The sequence below is a fragment of the Eutrigla gurnardus genome (assembly GCF_963514095.1).
Source record: "Eutrigla gurnardus genome assembly, chromosome: 15".
Classification (NCBI taxonomy): Eukaryota; Metazoa; Chordata; class Actinopteri; order Perciformes; family Triglidae; genus Eutrigla; species Eutrigla gurnardus.
In genome coordinates this window covers 6,596,819-6,618,227 of record NC_139938.1, presented here as the reverse complement: position 1 = coordinate 6,618,227, position 21,409 = coordinate 6,596,819, and the positions used below count along the sequence as shown (strand labels likewise).

General features: G+C 41.8%; 1 protein-coding gene across 4 annotated transcripts in view; it reads right to left on the bottom strand.

Annotated features, from left to right (window-relative positions):
* specc1 (sperm antigen with calponin homology and coiled-coil domains 1) overlaps window positions 1-21,409 on the bottom strand; it is a 67,276-nt gene that overhangs the window by 5,654 nt on the left and 40,213 nt on the right. For all 4 annotated transcript variants that reach the window (XM_084029784.1, XM_084029785.1, XM_084029786.1 and 1 more), the window contains 7 exons: window positions 19,972-20,147; window positions 15,863-16,026; window positions 15,280-15,380; window positions 15,118-15,193; window positions 13,719-13,863; window positions 11,351-11,453; window positions 1,828-1,944 (listed from right to left, as the gene is read on the bottom strand). In XM_084029784.1, the coding sequence (XP_083885910.1) occupies window positions 1,828-1,944; window positions 11,351-11,453; window positions 13,719-13,863; window positions 15,118-15,193; window positions 15,280-15,380; window positions 15,863-16,026; window positions 19,972-20,147 (882 nt within the window). The remainder of the gene's footprint in view (window positions 1-1,827; window positions 1,945-11,350; window positions 11,454-13,718; window positions 13,864-15,117; window positions 15,194-15,279; window positions 15,381-15,862; window positions 16,027-19,971; window positions 20,148-21,409) is intronic.

Below are 21,409 nucleotides of genomic sequence, written 5' to 3'. Positions count from 1 at the left end.
CGAAATGTAAATGTAAATGTAAATGTTATGACATACTACTATGACATTTTTGTCCTTTTTAAAATGATATACTATCTTTTTTCAACAAATCATACTATGAATTCTTTCAACATACTATAGAATGACATTTTTCTAACTTTCTTTTACATAATATGCTATGACTGTTTTTTTTTAACATACTATAAAGTTTTTCCACAGACTATACAATAACTTTTCACTACTATCAGTTTGGGTTTTTTTTTTGCCTCTTATTGAGACCACAGTGAGAGTTAAAGGGGGAGCGATGGGGATGATATGCAGAAAGGGCCGCCGGTCAGATTCCAAGCCTGGGTACTAGGACGCCAACTCTACCACTGAGCTATCTGACAACCTGAATACTGAAATCTTTTTTTTTTTTTTTTTGCTTTTAAACCAAACAAAATGTATTATATATATTCTCTATATAGACCCACTATACTATACTATGAGTTTTTTTCAAAATACTATGCTATGACTTTTTAAACTTTTTACAATTTACTATGATTTCTTTTCAACATAAAACATGACTTGACTGTACTTGTCATGTACAGTCAAGTACATGACAAGTACATGGTATACTGTACCATGTATTCAAATTATAGTATACTGTGACATTCTGTGCTTTGCCTTCTACAAAACTTGTCAACATACTATACAATGACTTTTTAACATGGTGCACTATGACTATTTTTATGACAATATTATACTTTATTATTACTTTTTTTACGTTCTATATTATGACTCTTTTCTTATGACATGCTATACTGTGACTCATTTATGACGTACTGCATTCTTGTGTCTGCTGTGGACAGCTTTCAGGTTTCTGCGATCCACCAGGCCTTCAGTTGGTCTATCAATTAAGACTCTATCAGGAAAAAGGCCGAGCAGAGGATGTACTTCCTGCACCTGGTCAGGAAGTTCAACCTGCCCCAGGAGCTGCTGATCCAGTTCTACGCTGCAATCATCTGTCTGTTCTCTGCACGTACATTACACCATGATTTGGATGGGACACCAAACAACCAGGAACAGACTACAATGGACAGTCAAGACTGCACAGAGAATCATTGGTGCCAGCCTGTCCACCATACAGGACTATTATATTCACACACACACACACACACACACACACACACACACACACACACACACACACACACACACACACACACACACACACACACACACACACACACACACACACACACCTTGTTCAGTTGTGTTGTCCCTGTATTTAGCAGTATGTCTATTACTGTGCATGGATATTGTAAACAGGATATTCCCGGGGTAAAATTCATAGTATATTATGTCCAAAAAGTTGTAAAAACGGTACAAATATTTAAAAAAAAAAAGTAGTACATAATGCTAAAAAATGGAGACAAAAAGTCATAGTAAAGTACGTTGACAAAAAAAGGAATAACATTTAAAAAAGGATAGAATAAGTACATATGTTGAAATATTCATAGTATATTATGTCAAAATATTCATAAAAAATGTTGAAATAAGTGATAAAAACATCATAGTAAAGTAGGTCAAAAGGAGAGAATTTTCTCACCATACGGATGTATAAAAGTATGTGTAGGTCACGACCCGGTGATAACTCAATCCAAGTATGCAAGTAAGTAGGGATTTAGAGCCGGGGGCTGCAGCTGTATGTGTGTGAGGAGACAAGGGTGTGAGGATGTGTGCATCCCTTCTATCAATACATTGATTCCCAATGATTCCAGTGTGCTGAGAGGACCCCGACCTACATGGTAAGAGATGACGGGGGTGTAGGCCGAGAGTGTGTGTGGAATTTCCGTAGTGTTGTACCTTATCTTGACTGATGAGTTCCTGATAAGGGATGTGGGCCGGCAGATACGTGTGCAGGAGAGCACAGAAAGCCAAGCCGTCACTCCAACTGCTGCTGAAGTTGGTCACATCAATATTCTGCAGACGGTAAAGAAGAGGAGGCACCGGGCAGAGAGAAAAAAAAGTAACAAACAACAACAAAGTCAAAATCAATATCACATGATGATAATGAGCTTTAAGTGTCCATAATTTGTGATAGGGAGCAAATAGCCTCTTAACAACATGAACATGGGCCATGAAGAAAAAGCCATTAAGTCATAGAACCACAGGAAACAACATTACAATTAAAATGGAAGGCTATTACATGCTGCTCTGGGTCTCTCATAGTCCATTAATGCCTGGTTGTGTTTCCTTTGGAGGATGTTACGAGGATCTTCTCCTTAGATCCCATTTAATCCCCCAATGCTCTGATCTCTCCTCTGTGCGATGAACGTGCATAGCAGCATGTCCAGTCTGTGTGTGTGTGTGTGTGTGTGTGTGTGTGTGTGTGTGCGATTCAGAGCATCGTCGACTCAGACCCTTTATAATATGTATTCAGGGTCTGATAAGAGCAGAGACTTCCTCCTGGTCATTGTTTGGCATTGCAGGCTCCCTTATAGATAGATAAGTGTTTTACTACTGTCTTCCTCATTCCTCCCTCTCATATGAGCTTTGAGACCGGGGCTTCCAGTGTTCTGGTCTACATCCATCCAGCACAGATGGAAATATTTAGCGTATTACTTCCACCATGACAGAGACGATTGCTCAGTTTCTTGTTTTGCTCTCGTTAAAACGGACATAGTTCGGGATCAAAATCAGCTCTCTTCAAGCCAGGCACTGAGAACCAGAGCTAATCAAACCAAGAACTGATCCATACATGTGATGCCGGGGAAATGTAATTAACTACCTGATAGGATAGAAGAACAGCAGGACTCTGAGTCCTGAGGACAATAATTCAAATGACAGCTTTAAATCACTGCAGTAATGAATAGACCCTAAGCACTGTTGACAGATTTGTTGCTTTCACTCGGCGTTATGATGCCAGTAACCTCAGCTTCACACTCACGTTGGCTTCAAGGTGAGAGGCGTGTCCTACCTCCACCGTTGTAGACAGAAACTGACAAGATGTCATAGGATGAACCCTCCTGACCTCAGTGACTTTTTCTCCAGCATCACCAGCGCTCGACACTCCCAACTTTTAGATATCTAAACAGGTGCTGGATGGATTGCCACAACATCTTCCAGTTCCCCACAGTACCGTCATAACTTCGGCAAACGGCTAATTGTTCATCCAGCAGGTGAGCATTTCTATTTGTCCAGTACTTCCTACATCATGCTAAGCTACACACAAAGTTTGGTGCTAATTAACTAAACACGCGATGGAGAAGATGGTAAACATGAGTTTGATGTTAGCTTAGCCACAGCAGCTAGCATGGCTGTAGATTCTTAGTCTTTTTAATGGCCCAGAGCCAGAGAAGGTGGTGAGCTAATCTTTCCAATGATTAAATCAAATTCCTCCCAGCGTTATGCCCCGCCCACCTATCCTGTTTCACGTCACCACAGAGAAGATGGATATACTCTTGAAATGTCCTTTCAGCTTGACTTTAAATTTGATTTGTTAAAACGATTAGTAAAATATGAGTTAGAAAAGTGCAGCCAATTATTGTTTTCCAACTTGAGTCATCGGTGAGAGCCGCGGAGCTCTCGTGGTCACAGTGGGATGTGAGGGAGCAGCTGCTTCATCTGAATGAAGCCAAACAGGATGTATCGTCCTGGGCTCAGGCTTGTTCACTATTAATGGTCATACAATACAGTCATCTGATCAGGGATCACCCAGTCCGTCACACTAACATACCATGATCATAAGGGAAACAATCAACATTTCTTATAAGACTACCATCATTATATACTTACAAAAAACACTTTGATCCTTCTCAGCCTGTACCACAAATAAACAGTAACGTTTTACATCACTTCCAACTCTATCCTGCTGATAACATGTTGGTCATCTAATGAGTCTTTGGATGCAGGAGTCTCCTCTCCATCAGTCACTGCCAGCCTATTATATCTGGAGGGCAGACCTGTGTGGTCATGTCAGCCCACATTCCTCTCATAACTCCCCCGTTCTCTCTTAGCTGGCTCATCAACAGCACTACTGGCACTGTGTGTGTGTGTGTGTGTGTGTGTGTGTCAGTCTACAGTCACACACATGAATGTTAGGGTAAATCAACCCCCGAGTCTCTGAGACCAAGATAGACGATGACAAATAAGCTGATAACAGCGGTTAGAGGGTTCAGTTTGTATGTGTGTGAAAAGTGTGTGTCTGGGTGATATGAGGAGACCACACGTCCTAATTCAGGCCAGGCCAGGGCAGGTCAGCTCGAGATCAGGGTGGGAGTGGGAGAGGGAAGGGGCTGGGTGTGGGGGTTGGGATTTGTTCAGGCTAGAAAGAGCGGGAGAGGCGTGAATGCTAAAACAGCAGCGGACAACAACAGCTCTCGGGGAGCAGGCTCAGAAAAGCAAACACAGCGACAGGAAGCGTCTCGCTCGGCACAAAAGGCAGAGCCATCGCTTTTTAGGGCTGGGAGAACGAGAGTCTATTAGAGAGGAGCAGTGTGCAGCTTGTTGCGTCCTGAGGCTCAAGCTACGTCGAGCTCTTTAGCCACACACGGGCACAGGGAGAGCAGACAGGCCACAGCAGGATGAAGCGTGCCCTGGGCTGCATTCATTCATAACCCGGCACCTTCCCGCAGGTTTGTGAGCAGATGTGTAAATTATGCTTTATTCTTCCAATCGATCCCACCCTTCATTAACTCTCTCTCTCTCTCCCTCCCGCTCGTTTGTTATGTGACTACTTATACCTTTAAGCCTTATCCTTGAAAAGAAGACGACGACTTAAACGATGAACCGATTATCGCGGTTATTCTTGTGTCGATCAGTTAATCAAGTAATTGTTTAGACACGTGTGGCTGAAGCTGCAGAGGACATTAGACACCAGGGATATCCTCTCTGCTGTAAAGCATTTAAATGGCATTCACAGACGCGCTAAACACAACACCGACAGCAGCTCAACAATGTGTGCATCAACGGCAGTTAAGTAGAAGCTGCTGCTGCCACACGCACAGCCACCGGACCGGTGTCACTTCCTGTAACAGAGTAAAGCATGTCTGTCGTCACGCTTTCATGACACTCAATACCCACGAGTCAGCGAGCTCAACGTCAAGAATGTAAGAGGCCCAATGCAACACAGTGAGCGGCAGGGAGGGAGGGAGGCTGTGACACACACACATGCACACAGTTTGTTAAAAAGCCATCAGTCTAAAGGGTGAAAGCAGGAGACATCAAGCCTGAGAGGCTCGTCTGACCGATGAGCTCGTCTCAATACATTTCCTGTCAGACTCTCTCTCCACCTCAGCTCGGCCGAGCAAACGGGGCAACAAGAAGACAAACGACCGGGAGGGAACAAAAACGGAAAAAAAAAAAGAGAGTAAGCAAGAACAGGATGGAGGAGAGGAGAACAATAACGAGATAAGAAAGTTGGAAATGGAGGGACAAAGAGAGAGAGAGAGAGAGAGAGAGAGAGAGAGAGGGGAGAACGCCCTCGTGTACCATGCAATGAATCAATAGTCATGAGCAGTGACAGGTTGAAAGCCCGGGCAGGCGGGACCACGGAGATAAAGGCAGGGCAGGAGGGAAGGTCAGAGCTGGTGGAGCTGCTGCTCTCCATAGATTCAGCCTCTCTAGAGATGATTTAATGGCTTTATTCTGCACACAGCACAGGGTAAAGAGTGTGTGTGTGTGTGTGGTTGGGTGGGGGGGGTCAATGAGGGCACAAGAGCACAGGTCAACTGTACCGACTATTTATTACGGAGCTAACTTTGACTGAAAATGTTCACCTATCTGATAACAACACAGGAAATAGTTTCAAAATAGTATTATATAAAAGAGATCTCTGAGCCAATCACACGCTTGGCTGTAATTACATTTCCACTCATGGACTAATGTCCTTGTAAGATTTTGTGTTATGATTTCCAGTGTATTGTGCCTGTAGTCCCTTTAGTGAGGCTGAACCCATCCTGGACCTCCGTGCTCTATATTGATCTTCTCATCTGATTTCAAGTATCACAATCAGACACAAACACTTAGCAGATGACAAAGATTACCAGATGTTTTTTTTTTTTTTTTGCACTTTACTTTAGTTGTTATGATCATTTATAATTTGAGGACTAAACAATATAATTTGATTTTATTTAACACTGATGATCTCACTCGCCCCCAGTCACTGTTTATCCCACATTATTAGAATTTACAGGAATGATCCCGCTTCCCCTCCTCGATGTCTGACCTCCATTCCACACTCACCCGGGGGTCCATTCCTGCCTCTTCAATGGCTTTGTACATGTGTGTGAGTTTCCCAGACGTGGCCGGATGAGCTGTGCTCCGTCAGGCCCAGCTGAGCCTAATGTTCAGAGCCTTTGCTCATTGTTCCCATCTCGAAATAACAGCTTATTTATTTTTGTTTGACTTCTATGGTTAATTGAGAGAGAAAAAAAAAAAAGAAGTTTAAAAAGTGTCCGGAGCTGTCCTAAATTAAGACATCAAAGAGCCTGATAAATATACAGGAGGAGGCTGGAGTGTTTCCACGGGCCATGAATGGAACCACGACAAGAAGCCATTTTGCTTCTAAATACAAGACGACAAATGTGTGAACATTTTGCAACTAAAATGTGACACAAAACTAGGAGATTTTGCTCCTGAAAATGTCTCCCAGTATTTATACGGTTCAGCTTGCTACGTGATCATGATGCCTTGTGATCGGGCTGCTCTCTAACCACAATGCCTATTTAATTATAGGAAAAGGTCTTCCATCCAGTGGAACGGGAATTTTATAAAAGCCGTCTTGTGTTTCAAGTCTGTGTCCAATCCAGCCTGATACCAATTTCCTGTGAGAGGCCCCTTCAGGCCCTCCCAGGACAGAGTCAATCAGAGTGAACTTCAGGTCTTCTCCACCCATCGATCTGCACTTCCCAGAATCTGACGTTTGGTTTAACACAGGTCAGGTATTGGACTGCTCAGAGGACCTCTGCGTTGCTGGAGTACGGAGGCAGGTGGTGGTCCAACACAGCACTTCACACACACCACATTCTCCCCCCGGGGGTTCGAGGGCTCCTCTCCATGGTGACAGCACGGCCGTCCGATCCGTCTTGTGTGTGTTTTCCTTTCTCTAACCGTGTTAGCCGTCACGGTCCGTCCGGGGATAAGATCCACATGGCAGACAGTGTCGACACCAACACATCCGCACACACATCAGAGCGTAGACGCAAAGATGCACACGTGGCTCGACTGGATGCATGAATAACGGCACGTAGGCCACCATCACTGCTGGGGGGGGGGGACCCCTCGGGTCACCGACACATTAATTAGACAGAGAAGCATTTGCAGAACACATGTTACCTGATATGATGATATGACAATTAAGGGGAGATTTTACTTTCTTTTTCTAGCCCATCACAAACTACACTGTGGTGTGATTTAATCATCTCCATGGGGTGATTACCTCTTCAGCACATTATTGATCACAGTAAATGGGCTACGTGTGACATCGGGTTGGGCGTCCAGCTTTAATCACACAGCTTCACGGTGCCTTCGGCAGCTAATTGCACCTAAACATCAAATAGCCTCCCGGCATGCTCACAATAGCTCACGTTTTGTGTTTCACTTCAATTAGGCTGCTGTTTGACCAAGAGGTCCACCAACAATGGGGATGTAATAGACGCTGGCACACAGGGCTGGCCCTCCCACGGGCTTTGTCCCCGTCCAACACGGCAACACATTTCTGGCTCCGTGCTGGCAGATGAGCATGACATAAGGGCTTGTTATGAAAGTGAACATTAAGGGTCAAAGCCGGCACCTCCAAGTCACCATTAATTATGTAGCCACGCATAAATCGCAGCTGGGTCAGTCTATACTAAAGAGCCAATTGGTGTTGAGTTATTACCTCTTTGACCTTACTCCACGAGGACTACAAAATGCATATGGATGTATCTATAAAACTAACTTCACTGATCTTTATCAGAGCAGAACAGGCGTGACAGAGACAGACAAAGCAGGTATTTCAGGTGATCGCCGTATTTCCTGGATCTACAAACAGCCATCAGTCGGTCTCCGGGCATTAAGCCTTAAATTAGTGGCTTCTGACCACATGGCCTGTAACAGCCTGACCTTTCACCAGACATATGAAGCACAACACGTCGTCGGGCGGTAACCTTTCCCCCCGGCTCACTGTGAGACTCGAGTGCAGGCCTGTGGTCCAGAACGTTCTGGAGCAGTACTGATCCAGGATCTACCCGCTGTACATGATGCACCAACACTATATGTCTCATCTAAAGTCCCCGTGGAACGTCGTGGAATCCATTCATCCATTGTCTACAGCTTATCCTGTATTCAGGGTCACGGGGAAGGTCGTGGAATTCACCAGAAAAAGCAAAAAATCCCCAATCCTCTCTCTGCTGGGAAACTCAAATGTAATGTGATCTCATTTTTGGGAAATCTTTCTTAATCTAAGTTGCAGGACTTTTCTCAATCCATCTCAAATGTTTCGACGCATAGATGAATATTTAATTTATCTGCTTTTCTTAATCTCCCACTATGTAGATCAGTCGTATAATGCACTGTACCTCAACCTGTATTCAGTGCAGGCATGGGACAGGCATTGTCCTTGCGATTAACATCAAAATATGCTTAAAACTCTTTAAATGGCACTTAAACATACTGGAATCACATATTTGTATCGTGTCACAGATAACACACGCATCTTTTTTAGTGAAAATAATAAATAAGATAATCATAAATCATAATCTCCTGGCATAAAGAAATGCAAAAATAGATAAAAACATTTATTTTTGTATCCTATCCTTGTTATTTTTCACTTGTCTACCATGAATGTGAGCTAGACAGTTTTTTAAAGACATTTGTGATGATTTCCACGATGATCCCGATAATAGGTCAACTTATTGTGAGTGTTTTTATCGCGATCCGCCATAAAATCCTATTGTCCCGTCTCTAATTCAGTGCATCACATAATGTGAAGAAGTCCCATAGAAACGTGATCTGGTGGACTGATATAAAAACACTGTTATTCCCTTCATACAAACAGCCTTTTGAAAAGCTGCCACAAGTGAGCTAGAAACAGATCCATTAGATATGTAAATAGATATGCATGATGATCGAATGCACTGAAATCAATACAGTATGAGGCGGTCGCACATTTTGAAGGTTAACTGCTAATAGTCTGTGAATCAATCTAATTACAGGTCGGGCTCATACTTGGAGAAAATGCACAAACACAGAGGATCACAGCTCGAACAGTTACTCCAGGAGGGACTGATTATACCACAGACTGAAACCCTCCTTGTAGCCAAATCTTCTTATCGCATTCAGAATACTTGCAAATAATCACACTGTGTGGCTAAGCCCTTTGTGAGCCGGGATCATAGATTCCATACTTAAATGGGAACGAGGCTCCATTAAGGGTTTCATGTCGTTGGACACAGCTGTCCTGAACTGAACTGAGATCTGCATTTCCATCTGGGTTACTATTTGACGGGAGTCCGTTTACATTTAAGCAGCAGTGGAGAGTCACTAAGCACATGTACTTACGTACAACGTTGAGCAATCCTACTAAACCTCTACTCTACTACATGTATTTAACAACTGTTCTTTGCAGAGTAAGATTTTACATGCAAAACATATGAAGATGAAAGCAAATGTGATAAAAGTTGCTAGAATAACTTATATCCAACAAGTCCAGCAGTTAAAATATGCTCCACCTGGACAGCTGCAACAATATCAACCAATGTTAGCGTTGTTTAATTGATCAAAATCATTTAGGTCTTCTAATAAGCAGAAATACCAAATCTCTGGATCCACCTTCTCAAATGTGAGCACTATAACAGACAGGTGATTCTGCATAATTCATTATTTTATGATACATTTCTCAGATGGTAGTTCTGTACTTTTAGTAAGTAAAACACTGAATGCAGGACTAGAACATTTTCACATTGTAGTATTACTAGTTTTACTAAAGTAAATACTCTGAGTACATCAACCACTGACTTTTAGCATGTGTAACTTAAATCAGACCGCATGACTTTGTTAAGCCCTTTTAATCCCTATTAAAACTGTTTTTTAACAACTTGAAGTTGTATACTGAAAATATTAGCCTGTCTTTGTTTTGAAAGAGCTGCATTACTTTACGTTACAGCGTCGACTAATCAAGTTTTCACTTGTTAGTTTCCTCTGAAGCACTTTCAACTGAAATTCTCAAGTAAAACCTCTCCCTCTAAGCAGCTGCTGGCGGAGAACCGTTCTGAAACAGTGACCTTCCATTACAAGCCGGTGTCATTAAGCTCCCGCTGCCCAAGGTTGTCCAACAAAGGAGTGTTAAAAATCTGAACAATGTGAGCCACGGCAGCCTGTTCCAGATCCAGCATTTTATCAGGCAGATCATCAGAGTGTCGTGTTGGTCAGCAGCGGTTTTTATCTCTTCTGGTCTGATATTTCCATCACAGACGATCTGCTGTGTGTTTTGTCATCACGCGTCCAGTGCGACCATCAAACACCCGGCTTCAGGTGAAGGCAGGGTGACTCAAAGTTCACTGAGCAGCATTGTGCTTCAGAAATAGGAACTATTGATCTGACAACTCATCCAATTCTTCAGACCATTTACCACTGGGGAAGCGGGGTCTATTTTTAAGCAGCTATCGACACCAACGCCTCTTCATACTTGGTCAAGCGTTACATGCTGTTAGCCCGACCCCACACAGGGCACGAGACGAGAACAGTCATTTATATTTAATTGATTCTGTGAGAGTTTACAGGTCGGGACCAGTCTGCCTGGTGCTAAGAGTGTTAGCATTAGCTAGCTGGCATGCTGGCACACAAACAGGATAATTACAAATCTCTAATCCCACTGGGCTCAATGGGCTCCTTAAACCTGGTATGAGGGGAGCAGCTAAGCTGGGCGCTTGTCAGCACTTGGCTCCATGGACACGGGGCCACAGATGGGGACACAACACAATAACAATGCATAAACAAGTGGACATGCATGCTTGCATAAAAACAAGCAGGGCTATACACACATGTATAAATCCAGCGTGTCTGTAACATTTCCATTACCTCGGTGCCTCCGTGCCCCCAGTGAGATGACAGGAAGGATGAATGGTGTGTCTGCAAACACAGTAATGTGTCACGACACTCGAACACCTCGGTGATGGCGGGGGGAAAAATGAAATAAGTACAGGACCCGAGGGCATAGACGGACCGATGCTGCATCGATGCAATATAAAGGGAGGGAGTGGGAGCTGTCATCTCATTTTTAAATGAGGGTCTGACAAGTGTGAGCCTAAAATAAAACTGCTGTACAAAGATGCAGGGGATAAAGCAGGGTGTGAAAGTGAACGGAGACCGCCTTGCATATGTGAGGTCTCCGGCCTGTGATCCCTACCGGATAGCCTTCTGTTTTCTTCTGGCACCACTTCAGAAGAGCGTTCCTCTTAGATCCTCCGTACTCCCGCGCCAGTGCAGCCAAGGGGTCCGTTCTTTCCACACTGTCACCAGGGGAACACGAACCGCAGTCACACACACACACACACACACACACACACACACACACACACACACACACACACACACACACACACACACACACACACACACACACACACACACACACACACACACACACACACACACACACATATATAAAGAGAGAGGGTTGTTTTTACAACATGCCATTGGGAGGATGATAAGTGCAGTGTTTAATTACCCCACCAAACTGTTATCAGCGTAACTTCAATACACACAGACATCAAGTGAGCTTCATAAATACCACAGTTATTCAAGTTCTGTAAGTAACTACTCATAGTATAAGAATGTGTTCATTTAAGTAAGAATTTAGCCTGGAGAATAATAATTTGAACGTCGGAAACTAGTTCAAAGTAAGTGGTCCTGATGTAAAAACCTATGATTCTTTCCAGATTTCTTACAGTGCTGACTAACCCTAACAATGGTACTCCTTATTATTACTAACTATGTTTTTAGATCAGGAAAGATACAAAGGAGAAAAGATGAAAACAACCACATAATGCAACAAATATGCCCATAAACACACAGTGCATCCAGTTATGATAATGAGAACATTTAACTAATTCATGCTCAAACATGATGTCTTCAAATAACATGATGTAAGTTTAATATTAACTCTACATCTTAAAACCTTAGAAGCATAATGACAGGATGGTATTGTACATTGTTCTGTACAGAAAGCACCATGATGAAGAAAATGAACGTTTGACTCTCGAAGAATTAAAGTGGTCCATTAATACATCTACTGTACTTTCCTATAGTTATCCAAGCTATAGGTTTAGTTATCTCATTTCCAAACATTCCATCTCAGAAAAGCAGGTTTTCCATCAGCAAAATCAACTCTATAACTTGATCTTGTATTACCATTACAGGATTGAAGTGGCTTTAGAGTTCAGTGTATTTATTTTGGAGTCCAGATTTAGGTCAAGCTGACTTTGGAGTGAAGCCAACTATATACAGCTCTGAGTGTTCAGTGTGGGATGTAAAGCTTTAGCACGGGCTTGTTGTGGCACCGTTTCCATCTCTGCGCTCATGCTTACATAGCCACACACACTCTCCTGATTGCACGTCTACACCGCACAGCAATTAAGCGCTAAAACAGATTGGTCGGATGTCTTTCTGCGGTATTATTCAGAGGCTCCCCTGGGGTCTGTGCTGGAGATGGGGCCATGGGAAGACCACGAGACACGGTCGTTGCTCTGGACATGGTAAACATTTCACGCGTCACAGCCGCTCTGCTGTTAAATTCATTATTTCTCCGTTTGAGGCACCGCGAGGCCAGAAGTAGCAAGACCCTGTCCAAACAAATCCTGCAAGGCTTGAGAGCACGCACGTTCATCAGCAGTGATGGAGCAACTCTATCCTGACGTGAAACAAACATGTACTGATTTCTGTTTGACCTGCGCCGAAGGTCTGCAATGAAGTGACATGTAATTATATTGATAATGTGTGACAGCGTTTAAACAGCTGGACAGGCGGAGGATGAGATGAGGCCGGACAGACGGTAGCATTCATGTCACACAGTAGATGACATGTTGGTTGACAGAGAGGTTGGTGTCCAGTGTGATGGCCAAGATTTTGTCTGCTTCCATCAACTTCACCTTCTCACTGTAACAACAACTCAAACAGTCTGTCTCAGCGGCAGCTGATCCCGGGTCTAACTGAACGGAGAGCTACAAGTGGTCTGTTTGGGAAACTGACCGTCTGGAAAGCCAGAGGTCAGAGGATGAAACGTGTTTGGTGAACATCTGTCTATTTTCCCTTTCTGATAAGCGGACACAGCATTTACTGTGTCAAAGCCATCTGTGTCAACACTCAATAAAAGTGTTGACACAGATGTGTTCTCCAAACTCTCTCAAATTTCAACATTTAAAAATGATTTGCGGTAAAATATGTTGTCACGTAAAAGGCCTGCAAAGTAAACACACTTCTTATTCAGGACCTTAAGGGGGAACTTCTGCTGCACCAAAATGCAGAATTGAAACCGGTTTTGACGCAAGTCATTATTCCGCAGTCTGTGTGGTTGCAGCGTGGACAGCACAAACTCACACCGCATGTAGAGAAGTCATTATATGAACCGATGCTTATACCATCACCACATGATGTTTTCAACAATGTGTTCCCAGAGTAACAGAGGTTACGGTTATGTCATGAGATCCAATGAAACCTGCACAGCTTAACAAGTGGAAATAACTGTGAGTCAGACAAAGTCCTTTGGGGAAGCCCACCTTAGTTTGCTGTGGCCTCTGTTGTAGCTGAAGGAGGCTGTGCGGCTGCAGAGGGAGGCGGGGGGTTTGATTACAGACTCTAGAGAAGGGCTCTTCCTCATCAGGCTGGTAGGTTTCATGTCTTCACCGCAGCCCACAAACTTATCTGCAGGAGTCAGAGGAGTCATAATAAACGTAATAAAGCACATTGTGCATTAGATAATAATAAACTAGGAGTGGAACAAAAGTATGGATCGCGTATCGACATTTAAGAGCGTTTTTAGAAAAGAGAAATGGAACACATGGTAATGGTAAAACAAAAACGCTCCTAAGAAATGTGACAGTCAGGTCCAGGGTTCCCCATTACGTTAAGTTCAAAATACTTCAACTAACCCTGCCTGAAGGCCTCCGTCTCGCCTGAACATGTCTTACTGCAACAGGAGGAATGCAGAGTTGTTTGCAGTCGAGTTTTAGTTTGAGAAAAGGCACCTGCTGTTTCAGTGAAATAGGATTTTACATGGCCTTCTATGAAGCCCTTGTATATAATGCATATTAATAAACTCGTGTGTTATTATCGGCTTAGCTCTGCAAACGTATAGATATTATCACACGGCTTTGAAACAAAGTAAGCAATACAATTAAACATTATAAAGCATTGTATAATGACTTATCATAAGACTTGATAATTGCTGGTTAGGATCATAGTGTATTATAATTCCCATGGTTAGTAATACATTATAATATTTGAATAATATATTATAATGTGATTAGAAGTTACTCTACGTTGTCATTGTTTGCTTAAGTTCAGTAAAATTCTATTTTGCATTTTAATGCGTCATTCTTGAATAGATTAATGATATTTATAAACTGAAGTTACTTAACTTGCCTAATGATCATGTAGACTAACTTATAATCACATTATAATGCTTCATGAAAAGATTGCAATGAAGTACAACTATGGGAATTATATCACATTATGATCCTTCCAAAAACATGTCAGTGAGCGACCAGGAAGTATTATAATACATGACCTTATAGGTCGTTATAAAATCCTTTATGTATGATTATGTTTAAGCATTATGAATATTTAAGAGTTTATGCAATACTATATGCAGATTATAATGCATATAAGTACGCTGATATAAACATGGGCGTCACAGATACTGTTACCAAAATCCTCATGATGCTCATGTTACTGTGTTTATTAACTGATCGAGAGGAGCTACACCTGGTGACTACAGATGCAGATATTTAAGAGCTCGCTCAACACATTTACAGTGTTTTCTTTCAGAGTTAAATCATAAAACATCCCAAAAAAACAACAAAGTGGGACGATTGCATATCTTTACTCCCTGTGTCGACATTGAATCGTTTTCTAAAGAGTCATAATTGTACTTCGTAGCATATTTGGGTTGCCTACCGTGATGATGAGAGAATTCTCCGTGGTTGATTCTTTTTTCTAATGTCTTTGATAGAGGCTTTATGTAAGTGTGTCTCTAAAAGAACATAAAACACAGTGAATTACTTCAAGGAAGTATATATATCTTTTACATGTTGAAAGGATAAATATCTTGGCGTATACCTGGACGGGGGAGACAGCAGCAGCAGGAGCGGTGCGTACAGGGATCCCACTCAGCGGGCTTCTTGAGGAGGAATGCATTTGAACTGTGAGGCCCGGTCCGTCTGAAATACCAGATAATATACCCACAGATTATTGTACCAAAAGACAAGAGGAAAGTACACACATGTCCCCAGTAGAGCTTGAGATAAACAAGAAGCAGTAGTACTGTAAGTACTGTAGTATCTAAAAGTAGATAACACATACCAATGTTTGGCCTAAAATACTTTCTTCTACTGAACTCTGTTTGTAGTATCAAGTATCAAAAATGGTTGGCATTCATATGTTATGCTTATTTACTTATAATTTGACAGTGTTAACTTTATTAGTTCCCCTATACAGGCTAAAACAAATCCTATACAAGTCTTCTGCTTTAATCTACCTTCATGATGCCAACAATGTTCAGTTCAACCCAGGCTACGAAGCATGGCATGCGAGAAATGACACAAATCCAGAGATCTCTCCAGCTGTTCGCCTCTATAATTACACTGCTGTGTTGGGATTCCCTGTGTGTGTGTGTGTGTGTGTGTGTGTGTGTGGTGCTCACTCTGTCCAACAGTATCAAAGGACTTAATGAGAGATTTGACAGTAGCTCCAGGCTCTGAGTCGGCATCTCCGCTGGCGTCAGTGAGTGTTGTCGGGAGGACGGAGATGCCGCACCAGTGACGGTTATTATCGGAGTCGGACACCCTCAGCTCGTCACCTTGGGACCTAACAGACACAATGAACAGGGTTGCTGTGTAGAGACAGGTACAAAACATACACCTGGGGGGGAGGAGACAGTATTTGTGAACGGGAGGTAAGACTCAAAATCTTCTGTTTACCATTTATTTTAGGAGATTATCTGCTGATCGGTATGAAATAATGTTAAAATAACATGACAAGATCATGTGAACATAGTTTGAACTACAGAAGTGCGGATAACGGATGATCAGCTGCAGATTAAAACATGAGAAACAAAATCTGAGCAATCCAATCACCAAGACACTTTCCACTCAAACATTGGACCGACGGCCACAGAGCGAGGAGATTTGTACTCTCTTTATCTGTGATGAATGACAAGTCAGGAATGTGTGTCTTAAATATTGAACTCACCTCCAAAGAGTGTAGCCTGGAAGAGAAACGCGACCAGAGTTGGACTGGTGTAATTTCATTTATTCAATTGCCTAATGAACAACAGTCAAATAGACATACATTACACTTATGTATTCTTTCACAGTCATATAACTTCATCATACAACCAAGTCCTTCTAAGCCTTTCTTTGCACAATAAATTAACAGCACATTCACTGTATTGTTCATTAAATGGCTTTACTAGAGACAGAGAATGATCTGTTACACAGTTACCCTCTCGTTTTGTTGTTTCGAGCAAATGTTTAAATGTTGAGCACCAGTACCTTATCATCTGGTAGAATAGTATGGCTTTTAGCGAAATAAGCACAAATTGGATTTCTCTGATAAAAACTGGACTTTACTTGAGAAACCTGAGATCTTGCGATATGCGATTATATATTAATATACTGTACTACACCGTATATTGTGTATGACATTGGCTCATAGAGGAAATAAATCAACCATGTGATAAGAGACGCATCTTTCAAAGTGAGCAACGTCACAAAACTTGAGGATCTGATGCATTAAAAAGTGGAACATTCTAAATATGTTTAACATAGTGATTCAGATTGACCAAGTATCCGAGTGGTGAGTGACATCTTGAGGTGCAGTTAAAAAGTCTAAAGTGTTTAATTCTATATTTACTAGTCAGTAATGTTTCTGAATATGGAAACGGTAGAAAATGGAGTTCAACTCATCATCAGTGGGAAAAAATAATCGTTTTAGGAACTTGTAGCACATTATTCTTGTGTTAAAATGGACCTTTTAACCTTTTGGTACGTTTGAAGAGAGTAAAAAAAATGTCTCTGAGGTACAGCTGTTTGTGTTTGTGACCCTCCTAAAATCTAGTTTTGGCAGTGTTCTGGATCTGCCAGCATGGCTGATATCAAAATCACCCTGGTTATTGTATCTGGCAGAAAATATTCATTATCTGTAGATTTCAAAAGGAACATCAAAAATACATATACAAACAGTAACCGAGCAGATGATACCTGTACATGCACATTGATGTCACCTGTATGGTGATTGTGTGTTATATAGTGCCATCTAAAGGCTAAATAATGGTACTGCATTCTGTCTCATCACAGAACTAAAGACCAAAATTAAATCTTAGACTCAAGTGAAGTTTCTTTCTTTGAACAGATCATAAAGATTTCAAGTAAACACAAGAGGTCAAAGCGACAGTTTTTTAACTGATAGAGAAATAGTAAGAAAAACAAATAGGAGGTCCGGCACATAAACCGTGAATCAACTCATTCTTTAATAATATCAACTGGACTCTATTCTGCTGCATTGCTGTTGCCTTAAAATTGGGATTTTTCCGATGTTGTGAGTCTGACTTTGTTCTGGGGCTTTACGTAACGGGTTATGACCCTGTATCTTTCTTAAAAGGCACAATTCAGCTTTGCACAGTGTGAAAAGGAGTCTTTCAATAATAATGTGGCGTTTCTTTGACACGGGTCAAGAAATGTACAAACAAAGAATACATTCATTGAGAAAGAAAAATACAGAATAATTATTCAAAAAGTTCCAAAAGCCATGTAGAGAAATTACAAGCCAGACTCTGTGTCACAAGACTCTATGTGTACTGCATCTACACTGGTCACTGTGGCGTAGAATGAGACATTTTGACACTGAAAGGGAATAAGTGCAACAATAACTCTGTCTTCATATGATGGAGGTGCACTTCTCTAGTGCCCTTCTACTGCCGTCTTGGTATCAAAAGTGGCTCCGCTGTTAATCCTGTAAAGAAAAGAAGAAGGACGATGAACCACACGGTATTTAAACATGAACACGTGCAGTGTACATGTGCAGAACTTGAGAACATCCATTTATTCTTAACACTGCCATTATTAAAAAGCAGACAAATGGCTACTCCTGGAGTTTTATTTGTGTTTTTGTTTATCTCTGTTCCATGCATACCTCATAGGATTAATAAGGTCACTCATAATGTCTAGCACGCCTAAACCACCCAGTGATGAAGACGCTATGCAAATGTATCTGAAGCACATTGTGCATAGCATGAGTTTAATCCAGTCATGCCGTGCAGATCATCCTGCTATTTCACCAAAAAAGAAGGAGGGTTATTCATTCAAAGAACAGCAGGTGGCACCAGATACATCTATTGAACGGTTTAAAGAACCAGGCAAAGCAAACCAAAAGGGTAACACAGTCCTGAAGTTGCAATCAGTCGGCATACAGAAAGACGGACAGAGTCAGACAGGCTGAAGCAGCAACACGAGGCCAAACACAGACAGGAAGGTCAGTGAGGAGGAGCAGCAGCAGCAGCAGCACACAGGGAGATGCAGGCTGGCTGAGAGAGGGCTGATAGGGCAGGGAACTCACCTGGACTTTACATAGGGAGGCTTGTCAGAGGGACATCTTTGACAGGGTCATCACAGGGAGCTGCTGGAGGTGGGCAGTGGACGCAGCGTAACAGCTAATCTCGGGGAAAGTTGGCTGATTTAGCTACGGTCTAACACCAGTAATGTAATTCACAAGGACTGTGTGACTATTTGAACAAGACAAATTTGGTTTTAAACCAAATATTCCTGTTTCTTATATCCTAAAACTGCTCTCACAAGGCTTGTGAGGTGAAGTAGAATGATTGAGAATAATTTAGATATCAGGTGCTTGCTTAAAGCACTATACCATGACTGGCCACACGGGTAAACAGAGTGCTATACAACAGCAAATCTAAGCAGACTTTGCCACAGGAAGTATTTGACCTGGCATGATAATGAAAGGGGACAACACTGTCAAAAACCATGGCATTTGCACGCTCAAAAACACTTATATATATATAAATATATGGTATACCCACACACAAACCAATGCTCTCTAGAAGTACATCAATCACATTACTGCATGGCCACAGCACAACAACACAACATTAAATCTTAAATAGCATGATACATTCGAGTGAAATATTGAGTTACACTGGTAAAACTCTTCAAAGCAGCATCTGTGCATAGAGCACTTCTCTGCCTTCTCACATAATAATCATTTCCTCTAGTAAATATACGGTAGATTATTGTGGAGCGTGAGGTTTGAATGTTACTATAGGGCAATGCTCAGTGTGGAAGAGGGAGACAGAGAGGGCAGCAGCTTAAAGGAGTAGAATACACAGAGGGAAATACTGCAGGAGACTGCTAATTTACCAACAGAGTCTGCCAAATCCCAGAAACCTAAACCCCGAAACGCCAAGGAATTAATACTGTGGAAATACCAAGACAAGAACGAAATAATGTCGACAATAAATAAATCCTGGTAAACATTGTATCCTGCTTTGACAACAGACAGGAGATTTGGAAACCTCTTAAGCAAGAGATTCTTGGGAGTTAAAATTATAATATGTTACTGTTTGCATCACGTGTACAAAACAGAGGATGGGGATATGGCATACTCTGGCAGGTATCTCATATCCACATTGTGTTCAGAGAGGAAGGGACTGCAGCCCGATGCTCAACGAGGGGAGTCGGGGGACGGGTGATTGTTGGAGTGGGAGGAAATTAAGAAAAAGGAGCATAGAGGAGGTGGTACCTGACACCCTGCAGGGCTTCAAGGTCTGTGGAAAGTTTTGCACTGCGATCCTGTTCCTCCTGCAGCTGCCTCCTGAGTGTACGCAGCTCCTGTTGAGCCTCCACCTTGATGTCGTTGGCCACCACCACCGCCGTCTGGAGGTCCGCCTGGAACCGACGCCACTCCTCTTTTTCATCCTAAAGACACAGACATATACGGTTTACTGTACAGGTAGATACAAGTAAAGACACAGTCAGGGAAATTCATACAGACACAGGAACCGTTTAGCATTAAGTGCTCCTAAAATAGATGGATACATTCTGATAAACAAACGGTACACAAACAGTTTTACTTTCTTATGTACTTCCTGAGGACACACTTTAACCTTTCTAGGTCAAAGACTGTGTCAGTGACAGTTTGCCTTTGATAAGCCAGGTTCTGTTGGGACACTGAAAAAAGAACAGCCTTGCCACTGAAGTAAACGAAACAAATATGTAGGCCTATATTCACTGTTGGAAAGGCAAAAATCTCTACTTTGTATTTTAGTTTTTTGCTTAAATATTTACATTATGCTTAAAATTTTTAAATGTTTTGTCTATCTTCTAGTAAGACCAGTTAATGCTCATACATGACTGAAGAATTGGAGGTTTCAAAGATCACAGAGAGAGCAATGTATAACATTTATATCAAGGAGGTGACAGTAAAATTCAGGAAAGTGCTACCTGGTGGACTTGATGATTTTAAACAACACAAAAGCCCATCTGGATGCTACTGGAATAACACTCGGTGGACAGATATATCCAAGGTCGATTATATTGGCAAAAAGACAAGAAAAAACAAAGCACTAGAAAATCATTTTGACCTTAAAGTGGTACTCCACCCAAACATGGCAGTAAAAGAGTGCTAGTGGCTATGGTCACTTGCATTCAGTCAGTAACAGTTAATCAAATCTTCCACACCAACTTTTTAATACACAACTGAACCATAAAGCACTTTTTGGCTATTTGTCTGCATGCTAATTCTGATCCAAACGCTATTCCACCACAATAATACGACTACTAAATCCACTGCTTCTGTGTCACGCCATAGCCCTCATCAGAAGTCCTGTCAGGAGCAGCATATTTAATCTGTTACCCAATTTTGCTTTTATTACATGAGTGAAGGTAGGAAGAGGGAGAGAGGAAAAGAAACTAAAAGAGACGTTCAACAAAGGAAGTTCTGATCTCGGACATGCCCAAATTAAGTAAGACCGATCCCTAATTTGAACTTTTAATTTTACTAATTTGAATTTCTATTCCTGTGATATTCTTGTTTTTATTTGTATTTATTTTATTTTATTTGATTTGCTTGTTTTAATGTTTTTTTCCCAACGCTTTTAATGTTTTATGTAAAACACTTTGAATTGCCTTGTTGTTGAAAGGTGCTGTACAAATAAATTTGCCTCATCTTGTCTTTTGAA